The sequence below is a fragment of the Nicotiana tabacum genome, chromosome 7 (genome assembly GCF_000715075.1).
Source record: "Nicotiana tabacum cultivar K326 chromosome 7, ASM71507v2, whole genome shotgun sequence".
Taxonomy (NCBI): Eukaryota; Viridiplantae; Streptophyta; class Magnoliopsida; order Solanales; family Solanaceae; genus Nicotiana; species Nicotiana tabacum.
The window spans coordinates 160677591-160698899 of NC_134086.1; the positions used below are offsets into that span (position 1 = coordinate 160677591).

General features: G+C 33.3%; 2 protein-coding genes across 2 annotated transcripts; both read left to right on the forward strand.

Moving 5' to 3' along the window:
* Nucleotides 1-8495: 8495 nt before the first annotated feature.
* On the forward strand, nt 8496-11090 carry LOC107793308 (pectinesterase 2-like). The gene is made up of 2 exons (XM_016615641.2): nt 8496-9422; nt 10210-11090. Exons 1-2 carry the CDS (start codon nt 8534-8536, stop codon nt 10896-10898), a joined length of 1578 nt encoding a protein of 525 aa, XP_016471127.2. The 5' UTR covers nt 8496-8533; the 3' UTR covers nt 10899-11090.
* A 7442-nt stretch (nt 11091-18532) lies between these two features.
* Nucleotides 18533-21058, forward strand: LOC107793307 (pectinesterase 2-like). Its single transcript, XM_016615640.2, has 2 exons — nt 18533-19412; nt 20370-21058. The coding sequence occupies exons 1-2, from the start codon at nt 18533-18535 to the stop codon at nt 21056-21058; spliced, it is 1569 nt and encodes a 522-aa protein (XP_016471126.2).
* Nucleotides 21059-21309: the final 251 nt, after the last annotated feature.

A 21309-nucleotide genomic window follows, 5' to 3' on the forward strand; every position in this document is an offset into this window, starting at 1 on the left:
TTGCTTTTTAAGTGCAGAGAAAAACTTAAAACACCTTTCCGAGGATTTGGAAATAAATCTCCCCAAAGTTGCAATTCTTCCCGTTAATCTTTGTACTTCCTTTTTATTAGTAAGTATATCCGGGATTTCTTCTATTGCTTTGATCTGAGAAGGATTCACTTCAATACCACGATTAGAAACAAGAAAACCCAAAAACTTACCTGATGCAACACCAAATGCACATTTTTCTGGGTTGAGTTTCATATTAAATTTTCGCAAAATTTCAAAAGTAACAGATAGATGAGAAATATGGTCGTGAGATTGCTGGGTTTTGACGAGCATATCGTCTATATATACCTCCATTGTTTTCCCTAAATGTTCTTGGAACATTTTGGTGACCAACCTTTGATAGGTTGCCCCAGCATTTTTGAGGCCAAATGGCATTACTTTATAACAGTAAGTCCCCCTGTCTGTGATGAAAGAAGTTTTTTCTTCATCACCAGGATCCATTTTAATTTGATTATATCCTGAGTATGCATCTAAAAAACTTAAAAGTTAGTGACCTGCGGTTGCATCAATTAGTTGGTCTATATGCGGTAAGGGAAAGAAATCTTTTGGACAAGCTTTATTTAAATCGGTATAATCTACACAAACACGCCACTTACCATTCTTCTTGGGTACGACTACCGTATTAGCTAACCAAGTAGGATATTTTACCTCACGGATTGATCCGATTTTTAATAATTTTTGGACTTCCTCCTGAATCACCTGGTTCTTGAAAACACCTTGTTTCCGTTTCTTTTGCTTTATGGGTGTGAAAGAAGGGTCCTCATTGAGTTTGTGAGTCACCACATTTGGTGGAATCCCTGTCATGTCAGCGTGGGACCAAGCAAAGCAGTCTAAGTTAGCTTTTAAAAATTCGATTATCATACCTCGCATGTTCGTGCTTAAATTGGCCCCGACATAAACCTTCCGTTCAGGCCATTGATCAAATAACATCACTGCCTCAAGCTCTTCAATTGTCGTTTTGATGCTTTCATTTTCTTCAGGTTCTTGAATTGTGTCAGGTCTTGAGTCCAAATCCGTCTTTTCCTGTTCAGTTGAAGTTTGATCTTTTTTACCTTCAACTGTTTCCTGTAATTGCTACTTTTCTTTATTCTCGGCGCTCGTACTTGTTACAGCGTTGACACTTTTAGCCATCTACTGATCCCCACGAATTTGGCAAATTCCCCATGGTGATGGGAATTTAATAACCTGATGTAGAGTTGATGGGACAACATCCATATCATGTATCCATGGTCTCCTCATGATCATATTGTAGGCCATTTCCATATCAACTACCTGAAATTTAGTTTCCTTCACAACACCTATAGCAAAAGTTGTTAGAAATACCTCACCTTTTGTTACTACACTTGAATTGTCCAAGCCTGACAAGGTGTGCGCCTTGGGTATCATTTTGTCTTCAGCTTGCATTTCTCGTAGTACCCTTAGTAATATAATATTTACAGAACTCCCTGGATCAATCAAAACTCGTTTTACATTAGTATCATGTACAAGTAAAGATATTACCAGTGCGTCATTATGTGGAGTTATCACTCCTTCGGTATCTGCATCATCGAACGAAATACTTTCATTTTCAAGGACCTGCCGCACCCGTTTCCCGTGTGTAATTGTTACCTTAGAAACCTTGTTGGAGGCTGTGTAGGTTACGCCGTGAATGTCCTCTCCCCCGCTTATGACATTCACTGTCCTCTTGGGTGAAGGAGGTTGTGGTGGCTCTTGTCTGTTTTTCATATAAGTTTGTTTTCCTTTCTCACTAAATAACTCAGTGAGGTACCCTTGCTTCAATAAATGATCCACTTCACTCTGCAGGAATCTGCATTCTGAAGTTTTGTGCCCGTGATCGTTGTGAAATTCGCACCAATGATCCGGATTGCGTCTACTTGGATTTGACCGCATCTCTTTTGGCCACCGTACCTTATCTCCCATGCTTCTTAAAACAGCTACGAGCTCGGAGGTAGAGACATTAAAATTATATCCACCGAATCGTGCCTTTAAACTCCTATCATCATCTCGTGATTCTTGTCTGTTCCGATCATTCCTGAACTTTGAAGAAGAGCCAGAATCCCGGTTCCTTGATTTTTGATCGTATTGCTGGCTATCTTGTTTCGACCGTGGGTCCTTTCCTGTGGGTCCCATATATGGATCGTACCTGTTTTTACCTGATCTTTTTTCGGTTTCTGACCTTCGGGTACCGCCCCTTTCTTCATGATGGAGCTTAGGTACGGTATCTTCTTCGATTCGCAGCTTTGTGCTATACCTGTTGTAAACATCATTTCATGTGGTTGCAGGAAATTCTCGAAGACTTTCTTTGAGTCGTCTCGTGGCTTCAGAACTTTTGTCATTTAAATTACTTGCAAAAGCTATAGCAGCCCAATTGTCAGGCACACGAGGTAGAGTCATTCTTTCATGCTGGAATCTATCAACGAAGTTTCTAAGCAACTCCGAATCCCCTTGTTTGATTTTGAAAATATCTTCCATCCTTTTCTCAACCTTTTGTGCTCCCGAATGTGCTTTAATAAAAGAATCTGCAAGCTCAGCAAAAGAATTAATAGAATTTTCAGATAAAAGAGAATACCAGGTTAATGCACCCTTGGTGAGTGTTTCTCCAAATTTCTTGACCAATACTGATTCAATTTCTTGTTTGGTCAAGTCGTTGCCTTTTACGCCGGTTGTAAATGCAGTCACGTGGGTCTGTAGTACCATCATATTTCGGGATGTCAGGCATTTTGAACTTTTTCGGAATTGGAAGGGGAGCAACACTAGGTTTCCATGGTTGTTGTGAGTATTTGTCCATGTCTACTCCTTTTATTACAGGTGGAACTCCAGGGATTTGTTCAATATGCTCATTTTGTTCCTTAAGCTGTTTCTGCAAGGTTAGTACTAAATTTTACAAATACGAATTATTTAAATTACCTGGTCCCCTTTCTTGTGGTTCACTGGGGGTTGCTCCGTTTCCAGAATTATCAAGACCAGAACGGGGGTTCTCCAATGTATTATTATTAGGAGTTGGTGTAGGTGGCGCAGCAGGCAATCGACTAACAAGTGCCTGAAGAGCTTTGCCGACCTGTGCATCAATTAGCTTTTGCAAAGCTTCAGTTGTAACTCCTTCAAAATGTTCAGATTGCTCTTGTTGATCAGCACGGGATTCAGTAACAGAAGTGCCTTCACGAGATTGGCGTGGTGAATTTAGAGGAGAGGGAACCACGTTATCTTGATTTTGATGTATTTGATTCTCATGGTTTCCCAATGTGTTATTATTATTGTTGTCGGCGTTGTTGTTTGACATGGTGACACCAATAGATAAGATATAGCTTAAAAGGAAAGATTATCAGATTCCCGGTAACGGAACCAATTTGTTTAACCAAAAATCTGAGTCTTTGGTCAAAGCTAAAAAGAAATTCGGGTTACTGATAATCAGGAGACAAAAATAAAATACTTTTGAGAACGATGGTAAAGAAGCAAATAGACGTGTATTTCAATAAATTCTCAATAGTATTCCGTGTCCTTACAAATGATGATACTTCTTCCTTTTATAGATAATTCTAGGTAAAGGAATGAAGCCTCAGCTTTAATGATATAATCATGAGTAATAAATGATATTAAATAAGCCGTTATACAATCATTCCTATTAAATACCAATTTCGTAACGTATCAAGTATTTAATAATGAATTTGGACTCCTTTCTGTCACCAAATCTTTGCTTTCAATGCCTTCTATCCGTTGGCTGTAAATGATTTAAATTGGTACGAGACTTGTATCTATACGTCGTCTCGTGCCTATTTAAATTCTTCTTCCCGTAGCTGTTTCCATCCGTGCCTCTTAATCAATTGCTGCGCTTTGACCATTTAACTAATGCACGTGTCATGCCACATCATCTTTTAATATAAACTCAGTTTTTTTCCAATACAATATACTCTCATTCGGCTCTGAACACAATTACTTCGAATATTTTCTCCACTAGTTTGTATAAGCGAATTTTAACTAAACACTTTCAACTGAACTACGTATATACAAGTGCAAAAAAAAAAAAAAAAAAATGTATACGTATAATAAGATTGCAAACCACTGAACTCTACACCTTTAATTTCATTTGTTTCGTCAAGTTTGTTTTCTAAGTGTTGAAAGTAATTGATAGAGATCTTTTCTGCACATATATTATTACTACCAGAAAAGGGAAGTGAACTTACGTGATTGGCAATGTTACTTTACCTTTTTAAGAAAATTTGGTGAGTAAAAATGATTACTACTACCTTCTAAGGCCGACGATAATGAAACGTCTGTTCATCCAAAAATAAGTAACAATTAAATTTGTACGCGACTTAAAGGATACGTAGTTTAGTTTAACACGAATTATTAAGAATAATAGATAGATGAGTTAAAGATAAAATAAATGATCAAACCAATTGCAATATGATGACCAAGCATGTTCTTAGTGATGGAAAACAGGTATAAACAGCGGAAGCAAATAGCCAGGATCACTTGCATGTAATATAGACAACACATAATCACAGATTTTAATCAACCATAAGATCGATACTTATCTCTTGAAGCGTGACAGCGATCGCGAAAAGAGCCTCCAAGCAAGAGCGAAAACGTCCACGGGATCATCTTTCAGTTCCACAGTCTTCTGCTGTGTGACCCGAATAATGATCGGAATAAGCGAAACTCGTGTGGACGAGTTTCTCCTAGGAAAACTGTATAGTAAAACCATAGCCTCATTATGGAATAAGACCTCTTTATATAGCCACAAGTTTTAGGGTTTAAAGCCTTTTCCTAAACCTGTTGGGTCTTACTTTTCCACCAAGAAATATAATTCCATTTAATTCCTAATTATTCCGTCACAGCAGGGACCACATTATTTAATTAACGAAGCTTCCTATTATGGACTTAATTCGAAATATTCGAATTAATAATACCATAATAAATTATGAATTATTCCACTAAACATTTGTAACTGCACTCCTCAGTTCAATTTCGAAATTCTTCCATTAAACATTATTTAACTCTCCATGTTAAAATTCAGATATTAATCGAATAAATTAAATTACTGACAATTTAATTCATTGATTATTTCCTTTAGACCTCCGCTTAACTTATTTTATATGACAGATACAAAATCCACCTGCAGGGTTTATACATGAAAACTTATAAGCTTTCATAAAGGTGTATTATCAATCTCTAGACCGAGACATGGATTCCATCAACTAATTATTACTTCGCCAAAGTATATCATCATTGTCCAATTTATCAGGCATATTGACCCACAAAAGAATCTTACCTTTTAGTAAATCAAAATAATAAATAATATACACAACTTATAATAATTATATCAAGATTAAGAGTATAAGTACATTTAATGGCTAGAGAATTTATTTTATTAAGTCAGTATAAAATACTTATCTCTACTTGGTCCGTTCAATACATACAAAATATACTAGCACAAGAAGTTGGAATTAAACAATTCTCATAATCAAGATAAATTATATTTAATCTTGTGCTACAATCATTCCTGATGGTTTGTCCAATTCCATCACTAGATTGTGAACATGATTTTTATACTTATAAGAACCGATGATTTAATCTTTCGTGTATAAGCTAAACTCTATACACTAAATCATCTACTATATAAGTAACAGACACAAACGAATATATGATCTATTTAAAACCTTGTTAAACTTAAATAAATAATTATTCCATAATAAATACTATATCCAAACCAAAATCCACGGTTAATAGTATATATCCTAACAATCTCCCACTTAGACTTTTAACCATGACAATTATTAGAATATACTATATCTAAATGCATGGTTAATAGTATATGCTCTAACACTTAGATTAAACAATGGAATTCATTCTCGATCGAACCCTCGGTACAAGCTTGATCATGGTAAAGAATAGAACAAACAAGCATTGGCTTGAGCAGTAGCTAGAGGACAAAAGTAAACCCTTTATTACTTTGGATTGCGTGTTACAATTGTGTTAGACTAAAGAATTTTTTTTTCCTTTATGTAGTAGGAGAATTTCAATCATAATACAAGTCTAAAAAAAGTAAAAATCTAGTTTTACGTGTAACTGTTGATCCATGATTGATACTAACGGGATTCACGCCGTAAAATCTGGTTGAGACCGAATATTACGGCCCCCTTTCCGTCATGCATAACCGTTTACCTCGTCTCCCGAGGTCCAGGAGCCGAACTTGATCCGGAGTACATTGGTTTGCCGTGTTCGATCTCAATCGTTCATTTTTCCTGAGTCTCGATATGATGAGTTCTTGCGCGACCTCAATAATAATTTTGTCGGTTCGTGCTTCCTTTTCGTTCTTTCTTTAGAGTATCGGAAAAACTTTGCCCTTAATTTTACCTGTACACAAAAACCTCTAATTAATCGGAAGCTGCAAGTATCACGAAACGCTACCATGGAAAAACCTGCCATATGGAGCACTAGAAATAAAAATTGCCAAGTAGGTCAAAGAAAATTTTAGAAGATGATCTTTAAATTTCTATGAGGAATATTGACGTTGACATGGAAGAATTGAACAAATAATATGCCATTTTAAAACATTCTTGAGAAATCACTAAAACATGGAAACGACAGGAAGTACGATTTTTTCTTTAGGCCACCCTTTCCATATATAGCTGTGACATAGGGAGCTTGGACGTGGCTTATTACCGTCAAATTTCTCTATAATAATATTATCTAATATGATTTATTTTATTTTTATAGTGAATGAATTTTATATACTTATAACAACAGTTAACATTTAAATGTATTTCGCTATTATAGATAAAAATTATTCGAAAATCAAATGTTTAATATATTATTGAAAAAGTCATAACTAAACGTGAAATAATTTAAACTCTAAGATACACATTTTAAACCTACTTAAAGATTAAATTCTTTCATGATTGATGGAAAAACTCTGTAATTTAGCTTGTTTCGTTAATTTTTACTAATGATATAATGCTTGAATTGGTGAAGATTTGTATCCATATTTTCAGCAAAATCGTATTCGATTCAATAGCTTTTCCTTGAAGCCATACTTATTGTCAGTAATCTTAGAAATTCTACATGATTGTTATAAAGGGGTAACTTTACAAAGAGCGTACTGCTATAAATATGAACGTTGTTGTTATAAATAAAAAAATTGTTAAAGAGAGATCAAATATAACATAAATAATCTATTTTGAAAAAAACTCGGTATTTATAGTAAATAATTGTTATAAAAGAAATTTGACCGCTTTTTCATCATTTTTACTAGCTATAACTCTTGAATTGGTTAAGAACTAGAAGCTAGACACCTTGAAATGCCTTTGTGACTGATCTTGCGTTAGTTATCAGACAGCAAAACATAAAAAAGGATGATCAATTGAAGTTCTATGTAGGAACCCTTATCTATTATCGGTATAAAAAATAGTTACGTATTTAGGTTAATTTAAGGTAATCATTCGTTATAAATTTTCATGACAAGTATAAATTGATCCAGTAAAAATAACTAACATGCTATTATTGATTAAACAACACTGATAATATAAAAAAAATTACAGTCGCAGTGTATATATTATACTGTAACTTAATAAAAAAATAGTACGCTCTCCGATCCATAATAAGTATTTTTTTGTCTTTTTATTTTGGTCCAAAATAAGTGACCTTTTACATATATAATCAAGAAGAAATTAACTTTGTTTTTTCAGACTTTTGCCCTGGTTTACAAATCCCAATATGTCAAGTTAACAATATGCTAATTTTAATTAAGGTAATTTAGTTAAAATACCTTTTTTTTTCTTCCTCAGGAGTTATATTTTCTTAAGGGGTATGCGACCAAAAAAGTCATGGACAGGGGAGTACTACTATAGCGACCATCCAATTAATCATTAGCCAATCATAAATGCGAAGGAACAGCAAGTTCGTGGAGCACCTTATCCAGTATTGAAAAAGAAAACAGGGAAATAAATATATGAAAAAGGGGATAAACAAGAATTGTTCCCTTTATTCTCATTCGCCCATATATATTATTGTAGAATTTAAGCTTCCCAAAAACATATTACTAACACGGTTTCCTTGAAACTTAATTAGTACCAGAAGAAAATAATCACAGACGCGTTTCTAGCTTCCTGTTTTGTTTTTGTTTTTTCATTTGTTTCATTGTCAATTCAACAAATATACACAAAACGCAGATAGTTTTCTCATCTTTTTATGAATATATTATAGTAGTTTCTTAATTTCATAAACCCCCATAGAATCTGAGCACCAAATTAAGTTCATTCCTGCCACTATTATTCTTATCGTTGACCATGAATCAATAATTTAACTCAAAATGAAGAAATAAGGATAGTGCGTCCCCCATCACGCATCACCTAACCTAGTTTTTGACCACCCTTTGTTTCCCTCTATCTATTTATCTATATAAAGAAGCCAAAGCCCAGCAAATATAATCACAATTGTCTCTCAAAAACATATTAGCATTAAACTCCTTATTTTCCTTCATTACATGACATACATAACAATGTCCAATATCTATTTGATTTTTCCACTTTTATTTGTGTCTTCTTTCTTTTTCCCATCCACCAATGGCTACTCTATGGCAGCCATAAAATCTTGGTGTATCCAAACACCTCACCCACAACCTTGTGAATACTTCTTGACACAAAATCCTAAATATTCAACTCCTATCAACAAAAAATCAGATTTTCTCAAAGTGTCACTAGAATTAGCCCTAGACCGTGCCTTACGTGCCCAAACGAACGCATATTCACTAGGTTCAAAATGTCGTAACGAGCGCGAAAAGGCTGCATGGGCTGATTGTCTTGAACTATATGAACATACTATCCACAAGATCAAAAGCACAGTTGATCCAAATACTAAATGCACAGCTGCTGATGCTCAATCATGGTTAAGTACAGCCTTAACCAACCTCGAAACATGCAGAGCTGGTTTCGAAGAACTTGGGGTCACGGATTATGTGATGCCATTAATGTCAAATAATGTTTCATCTTTAATTAGTAACACTTTGTCTTTGAACCATGGTTACTATACTGAGCCAACTGCAACTCAAGTAGATGGTTTCCCAACTTGGGTTGCACCTGGTGATCGAAAACTATTGCAATCATCTTCTCCAGCTTCTCAGGCGAATATTGTGGTGGCAAAAGATGGTTCAGGGAATTTCAAGACTGTGAAAGAAGCTGTTGCTGCTGCTGGCAAGAGGAAAGGAAGTGCTAGGTTTGTGATATATGTGAAGGCAGGAATTTACAGTGAAAATGTGGAGTTAGGATCAAAGTTGAAGAATATAATGTTTGTTGGAGATGGAATTGGAAAAACAATTATCACAGGAAGCAAGAGTGTTGGAGGAGGATCCACCACTTTCAAATCAGCCACTGTTGGTACGTACGAAAACAAAATGAATGAGCTTTTGCTTTATCTAATTGGTTTATTTGTACTTGGTATTTACACAAATCGTTTTAATCGAGTAATTAATTCTTAGGTCAAACTTGAAAAAGAAACGAAAAAGAAAAAAAGTAGAGTAAACTGAGAATTATTCGCAATTATTCATTAGTCATAATTAATTAGGAGACAACGCGCGGTAACAATCAGTAGACGTATGTGGTATATGTTTTATTTTATTCTTTTTTTCCCCAAGTATTTGACAAATGAAAACTTTGAATTGGAAAATCTTAGATGTGCATATAGACAAAGGCTATCTAACGGATTATTAGTGACTTTCGTGCCTTAAAAGCCGTCTAATTGGTTCAGCCGGCCTACGTATTAGCCCTTAGAAAAGTATGATTTGACAGTTAATTAAGTATCACTGGTTCGTACTTTCAAAAAGAGAAAATTTAGTAGTACTCTTGCGCTTCTACTTGGCATGTATACTAAAAATAGATTTTCATTTTCACTGGGCACTTTACGCATATCAAGAGAAAATAATTTTTTTTCCAGTTATACCCACAAAATTTATTACTCATTTCAAATCATATTCTCAAATCCAATAAAATATGCATCAATTAATATGAATATCATGGTAAATTATGTACTTCATTTATTATTTTTTAAGGGGCGTAAAAAGTCAAAACGTGCCAAGTAAAAATGCAATTGAGGGAGTAAATGAGTAATAACTTTTATAGATATGCATTTGCTGATATTTTGTCTTCTCTTATTTCTTAATCTCAGCCGTTGTCGGTGATGGATTTATTTGTCGAGGCATAACAATTAGGAACACTGCTGGCCCCCAAAACCACCAAGCAGTAGCCCTCCGATCTGGCTCAGACCTTTCTGTATTCTATCAATGTAGTTTTGAGGGATATCAAGACACTCTTTATGTCCACTCTGATAGACAATTTTATAGAGAATGTGATGTGTATGGTACAGTTGACTTCATATTCGGAAACGCAGCAGTTGTGTTACAAAATTGTAACATTTTTGCTAGAGATCCTCCAAACAAGACCAACACTGTGACAGCACAAGGGAGAAGTGATCCAAACCAAAACACTGGAATTTCAATTCACAATTGTAGAGTCACAGCTGCTTCGGATTTAAAGGCTTCTAAAAACTCAGTTAAGACATATTTAGGAAGGCCATGGAAACAATATTCACGTACTGTTGTCATGAAAACGTTCCTCGATAGCTTGATTCAACCAGATGGTTGGATGCCTTGGAGTGGTACCTTCGCGCTGAAAACGTTGTACTATGGAGAATACTTGAACACTGGTCCTGGTTCTTCAACTGCAAATAGGGTTAAATGGGGTGGTTATCGTGTTATTACTAGTGCTGCTGAGGCATCCAAATTCACACCTGCTAATTTCATTGCTGGAAATTCTTGGTTGCCAGCCACCAACGTGCCATTCACTTCTGGTCTTTGATTTTATTTTATCTTATAATATCGACTTTGTTGTGTATTACTATATATACCGATTTGAATTGTTAATTTATAAGTAGCATGAACATAATAAATTGTTGCTCAAAAAGAAATGTAAAATTGAGCAACTGGCTTGTATTTGTTTGTATTATCAATTCTTTCTGGATTAATAGCATGAAAAATGTTGGATGGAGAATCATCCTTTACTAAAGTTCAAAGTTCATGACCACTTTGATTATGATGTCATATTGTCACTATCCCCCATATATAGCTTGATACCTCACAGTTTTTTTGCCACAAATATCTTATAACTGCTAATGAACTTATTAATTCTAACAGATCTATCTATCATTGATCTCGCTGGATATGCAGGGAAATTATTGGATCAAAAGTCATTTTTTAGTATATAATGTTGCTTAATTATTCAGATGTAAAGTATAACTTCAAACTAATCGCAACCACTTGTATTATGATCTCTTAATTAATTCCCCAAGAGATCCATAGTGCCCCACCAGCTAGCTTTATGGTATAATTAGGTAAGTAAACAATATTATCCGTAAACATATCTTACGAAGAAAAAGTCAATATATTGAGCTAATTGGATCTATAAACATGAAAGTACTTGCTTTCAAGATCAGGGGCGATGTTATGTATGGCCAAGGATGGTCAACTAACCCCTTTGTCAGAAAATTATATTATATATAAAGTAAATATTACTTATTATTGATTAAAAAATAGACTTTGAACACTTTTGCATAGTCCACTGACAAAAGTTGTTCAAAAATTGAACACCCTTATTGAATTTTCTGGCTTCGCTACTGTTTAAGATCTACCAATTATAGCTTCCAAAAAAATAAGTAAATATGGTATAAAATAAGGGAAATTTTCGTTCCTATACCATAAGGGAAATTTTCGTTCCTATACCATAAAGGAAACTATATTACCAAATATGTTCATAGTTTGTATATTACCCTTCATGCTAATAGTATTTCTACAAAATATAGACAATGCATTAAAAAGGAATCATTGTAAATGTAAGATTCCTTATTTAGGCGCGCTAAAATTGAGGGATTAAATATTCTTCCAGATCTTCCACAACGCAAATCACACACATTAATCTTCTTCGTCAGTTTCGTTTCAAATTTAGCATCTCTGCTTTTTCGATACACTGTGTTTCAAACTTTTTTCTGATTTCACAAATAAAAAACGACTAAATCTTCTACATCAAACGCAATTATGTCCAAATTTCAGTAATACAAAGCAAAGGAAAATAGAGCAGCAAATCCAACATTGAAAGTCATTAAAAAGCTTTGAAGCTTTGAATTCAAATTTGGGTTTTCAAAAATCATTATTCGTTTGGATTGGGTGTTGTTGCAAATAATTGGGAATATGGTTTGGAGTTTATATCTCAATTTTGAGGGGTTTTGGTGAAGATTAGACTTGATTTTGGCTGAATTTCGGATTGAAAATCGAAGAAGAAGAAAACATGACATACATTATATTGCAGAAATTGTAGAAAAATTGTATTCTGTTGTTTATTTATTTTTCTTTTATTCATTTAACTATTGTATGAAAGTTGAACAACATTGTATAAAAATTATATTTAAGTGGTATTATATTGTAGTTGTATATAACTTAGTAGAAATAATGTACGAAAATTGTAGATAATTTGTAGATAAGTTGTATAATATATAATTAGTTGTATGAAAATTATTTTTACTATGTATAAATCAGATACAAAATATATAAAAGACATATTGTATAAATTTTGTATAAAATTTTATGTTATTGTAGTTGTATTTCACTGGGTGGAAATAATGTGTGAAAGTTGTAGAAAATTGTAGATAAGTTGTATTCCTCTATAACGGGAGATGTTGACATATCAAGTAACTTTAGTGTTCCAGACGAACATGCATGAAAATAAAGATAAATTCTGTTATGAACAGTTTGTAGAAAATTTGTAGAAACATTGAAATTCTGTATTTTCATATTAATTTTTCAAATGATATGTAGTCTTATTGTAGAATAAATGTAGAAAATAAGTCATTGTGAGTCTTATTTGACTCATTCCTCACATTCAACCTATTCTACAAATTTACGCCTCTTTAAATACAATACAATCATACGTTCTTGAATTTAAATGTATAACAATATATATAACTTAAAAAACATCTTCTCCTCTGCACAAGTTAGCTCCAAAACAGACGAAGTGGAATAACAAGCTCCCATCAAAACTTTTAACACAAAAACACAAAAGCTCAAATTTTATGTTATTGTAGTTATATTTAACTGGGTGAAAATAATGTGTGAAGTTGTAGAAAATTGTAGATAAGTTGTATTCCTCTATAACGGAAGATGTTGGCATATCAAGTAACTTTAGTGTTCCAGATGAACATGCATGAAAATAAAGATAAATTCTGCTATGAACAATTTGTAGAAATTTTGTAGATAATTTGTAGAAACATGAAATTCTGTATTTTCATATTAATTTTTCAAATGATATGTAATTTTGTTGTAGATTAAATATAGAAAACAAGCCATTGTGCGTCTTATTTAACTCATTCTTAACATTCAACCTATTCTACAAATTCACGCCTCTTTAAATACAATACAAACATACTTTCTTGATTTAAAGGTATAACAATATATATAACTTAAAAAACATCTTCTCCTCTGCACAAGTTAGCTTCAAAACAGACGAAGTGGAATAACAAGCTCCCATCAAAACTTTTAACACAAAAACACAAAAGCTCAAAAATAAATAAACAACAGTCTACAATTTTTCTACAATTGCTGCAATATAATGTATGTCATGTCTTCTTCTTCTTCTTCTTCTTCTTCTTCTTCTTCTTCTTCTTCTTCTTCTTCTTCTTCTTCTTCTTCTTCTTCTTCTTCTTCTTCTTCTTCTTCTTCTTCTTCTTCTTCCAAGTCTAATCTTCACCAAAACCCTCAAAATTGAGATATAAACTCCAAACCATATTTCCAATTATTTACAACAACACCCAATCCAAACAAATGGTGATTTTTGAAAACCCAAATTTTAATTCAAAGCTTCAAAGTTTTTTAATGGCTGTCAATGGTGGAATTGCTGTTCTCTTTTCCTTTCCTCTTATATTACTGAAGGAACTCGAAATCATAACCATCAAATCGACCAGGTTTGTGCTCATCTTCCCCGGGCACAAAAACATTGGGACAAGATTGCAGAGGTACCGACAGTGCCTTGGCTATGAAAGAAATAATGGGATTTTGATACAGAAATGAGTATGGAAAGGAAACGTGGGTGAAAGTGTGGGAATTGGATAGAGAAACGTGGGGGGAGTGGTATTAGAAAGAATATATGGTACCATTAAATTAGGAGTGTAATTAATACCCTTAAAAATCACTAATAATATATAATTGATAATTAGGTATAGTAAATGAAATTATATCAAACTTTAAACATTGAGGGTAATATAGTTCCTATATGACATAGGAATGTAAAATTCCATAAAATAAAGTCTGTAAAAATTTGAGCCAAGAATGAAGAACCCCAGCATTGAAGTGCACATTATCATGTTTGCGTACCACACATCATATATTACATAATGCGACCAACCAAAATAGTTGCCTGGGGATTAATTAATGAAAGTCTGATCTATGAAAGATTCAAATCTTTTTATGTTGGCTTAGGCCAATTATGTGTTTTCATTCATGACGGGAGGCCCTAAATTGAATTTATAACTAGGCTGCAATATTAAAGAATCAAATTAACATATGTTTTGCTCTTTTGTATCCCTATTGAATTTTCTCCATTTTTAGAGCAAAAACGCCAAACCTTTGATCTGATTTTCCTAAATATTGATCTCATGATGCCGTCTTGCACGTCTCTTCATCATTTATACACATTCCGTGGTTGAGCACTCTCCTCTCCCGTTTTCAAGAAGTATATAATAATAAGTATATCATTGAGTTTCAAAATATATGATTTTCCATAAAATTTTGCAAAGATCATATATATGTTTCCAGGTATTAAAAATCCAAATTTATATAAATTTTCTTTATATTCATTAATGTTATTGATCAATTAAGTAATTTTTTCCATGTATGATTACAAGTCATAATTATTAAGTTAAAGGATAATACAATTGTCTATTATGAGGATGGTGGGACAGGAGATTGCTAATTAGATGGGAGAGATGTCTAAATTTAGAACTTATTAAAGGTATTGGTACTAGAAGTCTTGTGTATAAATTCCACGAAAACCTTTTATGTCCAATAATTATTTCATTTGGTATTATCTTTATCACGATATGTCAAAGGGTGTTGTTATCATTATCCTGCTGAATAAAAAAATGAAAATAATTGGCAGTTCTTTGACATGCACAACAATAATTTGGTAGGCATACGAATCTTTAGGCCTTAACTTATATTGATAATTAAGTTTATGATGTTTGTGGACTTTATCTGTTGATTTAATGCAGAACTTTTGCTAAGTTCAATTACTAAAACATGATTCTTCTGGTATCTTTCTTCAATTTAACAAATGTCCCAGAATTGGAAAAAGAACGAAAATATTTCTTCCCTAAAGAGGAAGGTGGAAAATTTTCTAGTTATCTAATGAGTCACGTTTCCTAATAGTTGGCAGTCAAATACAGGCTAAGGTACTTTTTCGCCGTCAAAATAGAAGGTTATTTTATTTTCTTTTTGAATTTTCGGAGTGCTTCTTTGTATGTGGTTTATCAGGAAGCAAATACATTTGGAGAAAAGAATCTGGCAGTCAAAAACAAAAGTATAGTGAAACTACGGGCCCATTGCTACTTGAAATTGTACATAACTCTAATTTTGCGAGAATCTTTTTTTTTTATGTCTCGTATAACTTACACTAGTTGTACGAGACTACTTTTTGTCTTATAAATTTGTGGACCCTAATCTTATATTTCTGGGTCCACAAAATTATGAGACAAAAAAGACACAAAATAAAATTTCCCTAATCTCCCCTCTACTCGACACTTTTGTCAAGATAAATTGTAGTATACTACTTTTCCTTTAAGACTTTTAAATTTTTTTCTGTTAATATTGCTTCTGCCATTGGTTTCATTAGTAAATTAAAGACGAATACATAAACGGTCCCCTTAAGTTGTCCTCAACGACCAGTTGAACACTAATGACTAAATAGACACTTTCTGCTAAGTAATATGTCTATTAAACCTCTTGTGCTGCAAAATTTGTGTATTACACTCGTATTGAAATGCGTGAAACTCTTTAGAATTAACTTTATCCTTTACTTTTCCTAAACTTAATGTGAACCCCACCTCCTTCTCCAATTTTTTCCTCCACCATTCTATGCAAACCAGACCTTTCTTCTCCAATTTTTTTCTACGAATTTTTTTCTAAAATTCTTTTTAGTTCGGCTAAGTGTTAGTATTTGATGCTAAAACAACTAGACTTATGATAAGAATAGAGAATCATTACAGAGACGACAGTAATCAAAATTTTACAATTTAAACATAATGTTAAAAAATTCAAATTTAATGACCTCATAATCGTTGTTGACCTTAATCTTTTTACTTTTCTTCGTTCCATAGAAACCCATAAAGAAAAGAATATATTCCGGACAGAATTTTCATCACCATCAAAACCACCGTCCTCCACTGAACAAATCCTCAATCACAATTTAATTATACACCTCTATCACATACACCAATCTACCGCAACACATTCTTCTCACTATTTTTCATTAGACCAAACACCAATCACTCACAAAACAAATATCAATGTCCTTTGATGTCATGCATATCATCTCCAACAATATTACACCACCAAAGAATCACTATCACCTCCTTCATCTCCCTTTACCTCAAATTTGAAAAAAAAAATTCATCTAAAACCTTCTAATTTCACTACAATTGAATTTGGTAATTCGTTCTTTACTGGTGAAAATCTTCAATTAAGTGGGTTAGGACAACTTTTGATTTGGTTTTGAGAAAGAAAAAAAAATGGAGGGGGTTTGGCCGGCGACGGTAACCAAATAATTGGGGTTGGCAGATGTTCTTTGGGTAGGGAAAATTAATACATAATCTTTTTATTAAAAACAAATACACATGTCATTCAATGATTTGTCCGTTTGACATATCATCAGCAATTGTGACACACGCATGAGATTTGTTGGTTTCTAGTGTTTCGTTGACCTACTTTATTAAATGCTTGAAATGTCTAGCTGAAAATAGGTTCAGTTGAGGTGTTCAACTGGTCGTTGAGGACAACTTAAAGGGGCCGTTTATGTATTTCGCCTAGATTAAATATTGAGACGATATTCCAGGAAACATTTCTGCTCTGGACACCAGTTAAATATTTCTCTAGCTAGGAAAACTTTATTTTCGGGAATTTTTCTATTCTAGACACAACTTATTTCCACAGAGAAAACCGAAAATTTAAATCTTTTCCTGCTTAATATGAAAAAAAAAAAGAGTGAAATTACTCGTTAGAAAAATATTTTACTCGTTTTAGCATCAGAAATCGAGTCTTTCAGTTAGAACTTTAGTTTTAGCATCACTTTCTAAAGATGATCATAAACTAGAGCAAAGTAGTCAGCATATGCAAATGTTTAGCAGCTTTCAATGGTAAAACAAGCCGTATGGAGCACAACTAATGAAAATTGGCAAAGCAAGAACTTTTTAAGCACTTCTCAAATAAATTACATCAAGAGGGATATCTAAAATTAGAGTTAATTGATCCTTAAAAACCAAATTTATCCAAACGATTTCTGTCTCATGCATAGGAATGAAGTGAAAATTAAGGACTTAAATAAACAAAGCTGTGGCAATCCAATCATTACCAATCTCATAACTCATAATTAAGGTTTAAAAGTATATGGAGCCTCTTACTGTGGACTTAAGTGTTGTGGAGAAAGAAATGAAATAAAGAATGGCTAGAAGTATATATATCAGGGTAAATGCATTGTCTTATTTCCCATACCAAAGATTCATTCTCATAGTTGAGCCTGTGTTTTATTATATCGTGCACCTATGTTTAGTATAATTCTGGTTTTCCTCTGATTAAAAGAAAAGATTCATTCTCATATAACAATACAAGCTAAGCGCGCAGACATATATAGAAGTGTTCTAGCAAATGGTGAAGCAAGGATTTAAACTTTATGAGTTCTAAACTCTAGGATAGTAACATCAAATGTTAGTAACTGGAATTTAAATTTAAGTTTTGTACATATTTAGTAAATTTGTTAATACAAAAAACGGGTTTAGACTAAAACTAGTGGCTTCGATCAAACCCGTATGTCACCTTCTATCTCCACCATTGTTTCTAGCTTATTTCTTTCAAAACTCATTTTATCTCGTTTCTTCGCTCTCAATAAATTAGTCAAAAATTATGTCCCTCTGATAAACGGATTACATTATTTCAAAATCCAAAATCATTTTTAATAAGAATTCCAAAACTTAATACCGATTTATAATGCCAAAATTAGTTGTTACAACTATTATTATTGTCTGCTCCTTTTTATTTTTAGAACTGAAATTTTGATGATACATACCTATCACCTAATCTTTCGTGCCTTGCTATATAAAGGAACCAAAACCCACCACACTTGACTCTCAAAACATATAAGTTTTTTAGACCTTTTTTTTCTGCCTGAAGTCCATAAAAATGGCAGTAAATTTGGTTTTCTCACTTTTATTTGTGACCTATTTTGTTTTCCCTACAGTCTCCAGCTACTCTCTAAAGTCGTGGTGTAGCCAAACACCCTACCCTCAACCTTGTGAATATTTCTTAGCTGATCACAATCGTAAATATGGAGTTTCAATAATCAATAAAAAGTCTGATTTTCGTAAGATGTCACTGAAATTAGCCCTTGATCGTGCCTTGAGTGCTCACGAAAATACGTTATCACTAGGCTCAAAATGTCGTAACAAGCATGAAAAAGCTGCATGGGCTGATTGTATAGAGCTATATGAGAATATTATTGTCAAAATCAATAAGACAATTGATCCAAGTATTAAATCCACAGCTGATGATGTTCAAACATGGCTTAGCACAGCCTTAACCAACATCAAAACATGTCGGTCTGGTTTTATTGAACTTGAGGTCACGGACAATGTAATGCCAATATTGATGTCCAATATTAACGTTTCATATTTAATAAGTAACACTTTATTCTTGAACAGAGGATACTATAGTACTGAACCAAGTGCAACTTACGAAGATGGTTTTCCAAATTGGGTATCGCCTCGTGATCGAAAATTACTGCAGTCATCGTCTAATTTGGGCTCTCAAGCAAATATTGTGGTGGCAAAAGATGGTTCAGGGAATTACAATACTATTACTGAAGCTGTTGCTGCTGCAGGCAAGAGGACAGGAAGTGGAAGGTTTGTGATATATGTAAAGGTAGGGATTTATAATGAAAATGTAGAGATAGGGATGAATTTAAATAATGTTATGTTGGTTGGAGATGGCATTGGAAAGACGATCATCACAGGAAGTAAGAGTGTTGGAGGAGGATCTACCACCTTCAAATCAGCCACTGTCGGTAAGTAAAACAAAATATAGCTGGTATGTTTTACATTATCCGTATACTTTAACATGTTGACAGCAATGCCGGCTCAAGGGTAAAGCTGCTAAAGCAGGTGCTTTGGGCCTCAAGGGTCTCAAATTTTCCTAATAGGTTATATGTTAGCTTATTTTTAGAAGAATATTTAGTATTTTAAATGAGAAAGTACAGATTTTTATCATAAAAAAAAAAGTAAGATTAAACTGTTGATCCTAAGAGAAAAGAATGTTTTTTTTTGTTAGTGTGTGGATCACTCTCTAGATCATATATTGAGATGAATTAGATTATTAATTCATAACTCAAAAAAAGGTTGAAACTTTATTATAATCCCACAATGTGCCCTTGATACATTTTCAACAAACAATAAAAATCTTATATTAGAAAGTATGTCCCAAGAGAAATTAAATAGATTAGATAAAATTATTAATAACTTTGCATAAGAAAAACAAAAAAAATAGAATTTAAATGAAATTATATATGATTTTTTTTCCTTTAATTAAAAAAAATTAAGGCATCTTATTGAAGTTTTGCTTGAGGCCTCCATGTTTATTTAGCCGTCCCTCACGATAGGTATCTGACGGTATTAGTGACTAGTTTACTAGTCTAACTTTTTTGAGTCACTTTTTTGTGTTAATGACTCAATACCACAAAAATTTCATGTTGTCAGCATATAGTATTAAAACAGTATTTCTCAACTACCTAGCTAGTCACGTCATTCTCCTACTATAGTAAAGAAACTAGTTAAGAAAGTAAAAACAAGTACGAACATTTCTCAATTAGAATAATTTTTCATGTTTTCTTTTCAGTCTCTTAAAATCAACAATATGCGCGAATAACTTAAATCCTGTCTTTCGTCCAGTTATTAGTTCTATATACGTTTCTTGTCTCTGCTAAATTATATCCTTATTTTTTATCTTGTAAACCCCTTAATTTCAGCTGTTGATGGTGACGGATTTATTGCTCAGGGCATAACATTTAGGAACACAGCTGGACCTAGAAACGACCAAGCCGTGGCCCTTCGATCTGGTTCAGATCTTTCAGTATTCTACCAATGTAGCTTTGAGGGTTATCAAGATACTCTTTATGTCCACTCTCAGAGACAATTCTACAGAGATTGCCACATTTATGGAACAGTCGATTTCATATTTGGAAATGCAGCAGTTGTCTTACAAAACTGCAACATTTTTGCTAGAAATCCGTCAAGCAGGATCAACACAGTGACTGCACAAGGGAGAAGTGATCCTAACCAAAATACTGGAATTTCAATTCACAATTGTAGAGTCACAGCTGCTTCTGATTTAAAACCTTACCAAAACTCAGTTAAGACATATCTAGGTAGGCCGTGGCAACAATATTCACGTACTGTTATTATGAAAACTTTTTTAGATAGTTTGATTGATCCAGCTGGTTGGATGCAATGGACTGGTACTTTCGCGCTGAACACGTTGTACTATGGAGAATACTTGAACACTGGTTCAGGTTCATCAACTGCAAATAGAGTAAATTGGCCTGGTTATCGTGTTATTAACAGTGCAGCTGAGGCATCTAAGTTTACTCCTGCTAATTTCATTGCTGGAAATTCTTGGTTGCCAGCAACCAATGTTCCTTTCAAATCTAATCTTTGAACTTTTTTTTTTTACAACTAAATCTTTTCCTTTATAGCAAACACAGAAGAAGAAAAAAAAGGTCTTGCTCAAGTTTAAAGTTTGAGCGAATGGTTGATATATAATGTGTGTCCTAAATACTTTGAATTTTCTGCTGAATGCGTCACCGGAGCTCTAAATTTTCTATAGCCTTGTTCTAATGTAAATTTTGGATTCAAACTTTGAACTAAATACTTACTATGTATATTACAATTAGTATGCTCTTAATAAGA

Coding starts and splice junctions, on each gene's coding strand:
- LOC107793307 (XM_016615640.2), top strand. CDS start 18,533: ATGGCAGTAAATTTGGTTTTCTCACTTTTATTTGTGACCTATTTTGTT. Junction 19,413..20,369: donor CTTCAAATCAGCCACTGTCG/GTAAGTAAAACA, acceptor CCTTAATTTCAG/CTGTTGATGGTGACGGATTT.
- LOC107793308 (XM_016615641.2), top strand. CDS start 8,534: ATGACATACATAACAATGTCCAATATCTATTTGATTTTTCCACTTTTA. Junction 9,423..10,209: donor TTTCAAATCAGCCACTGTTG/GTACGTACGAAA, acceptor TCTTAATCTCAG/CCGTTGTCGGTGATGGATTT.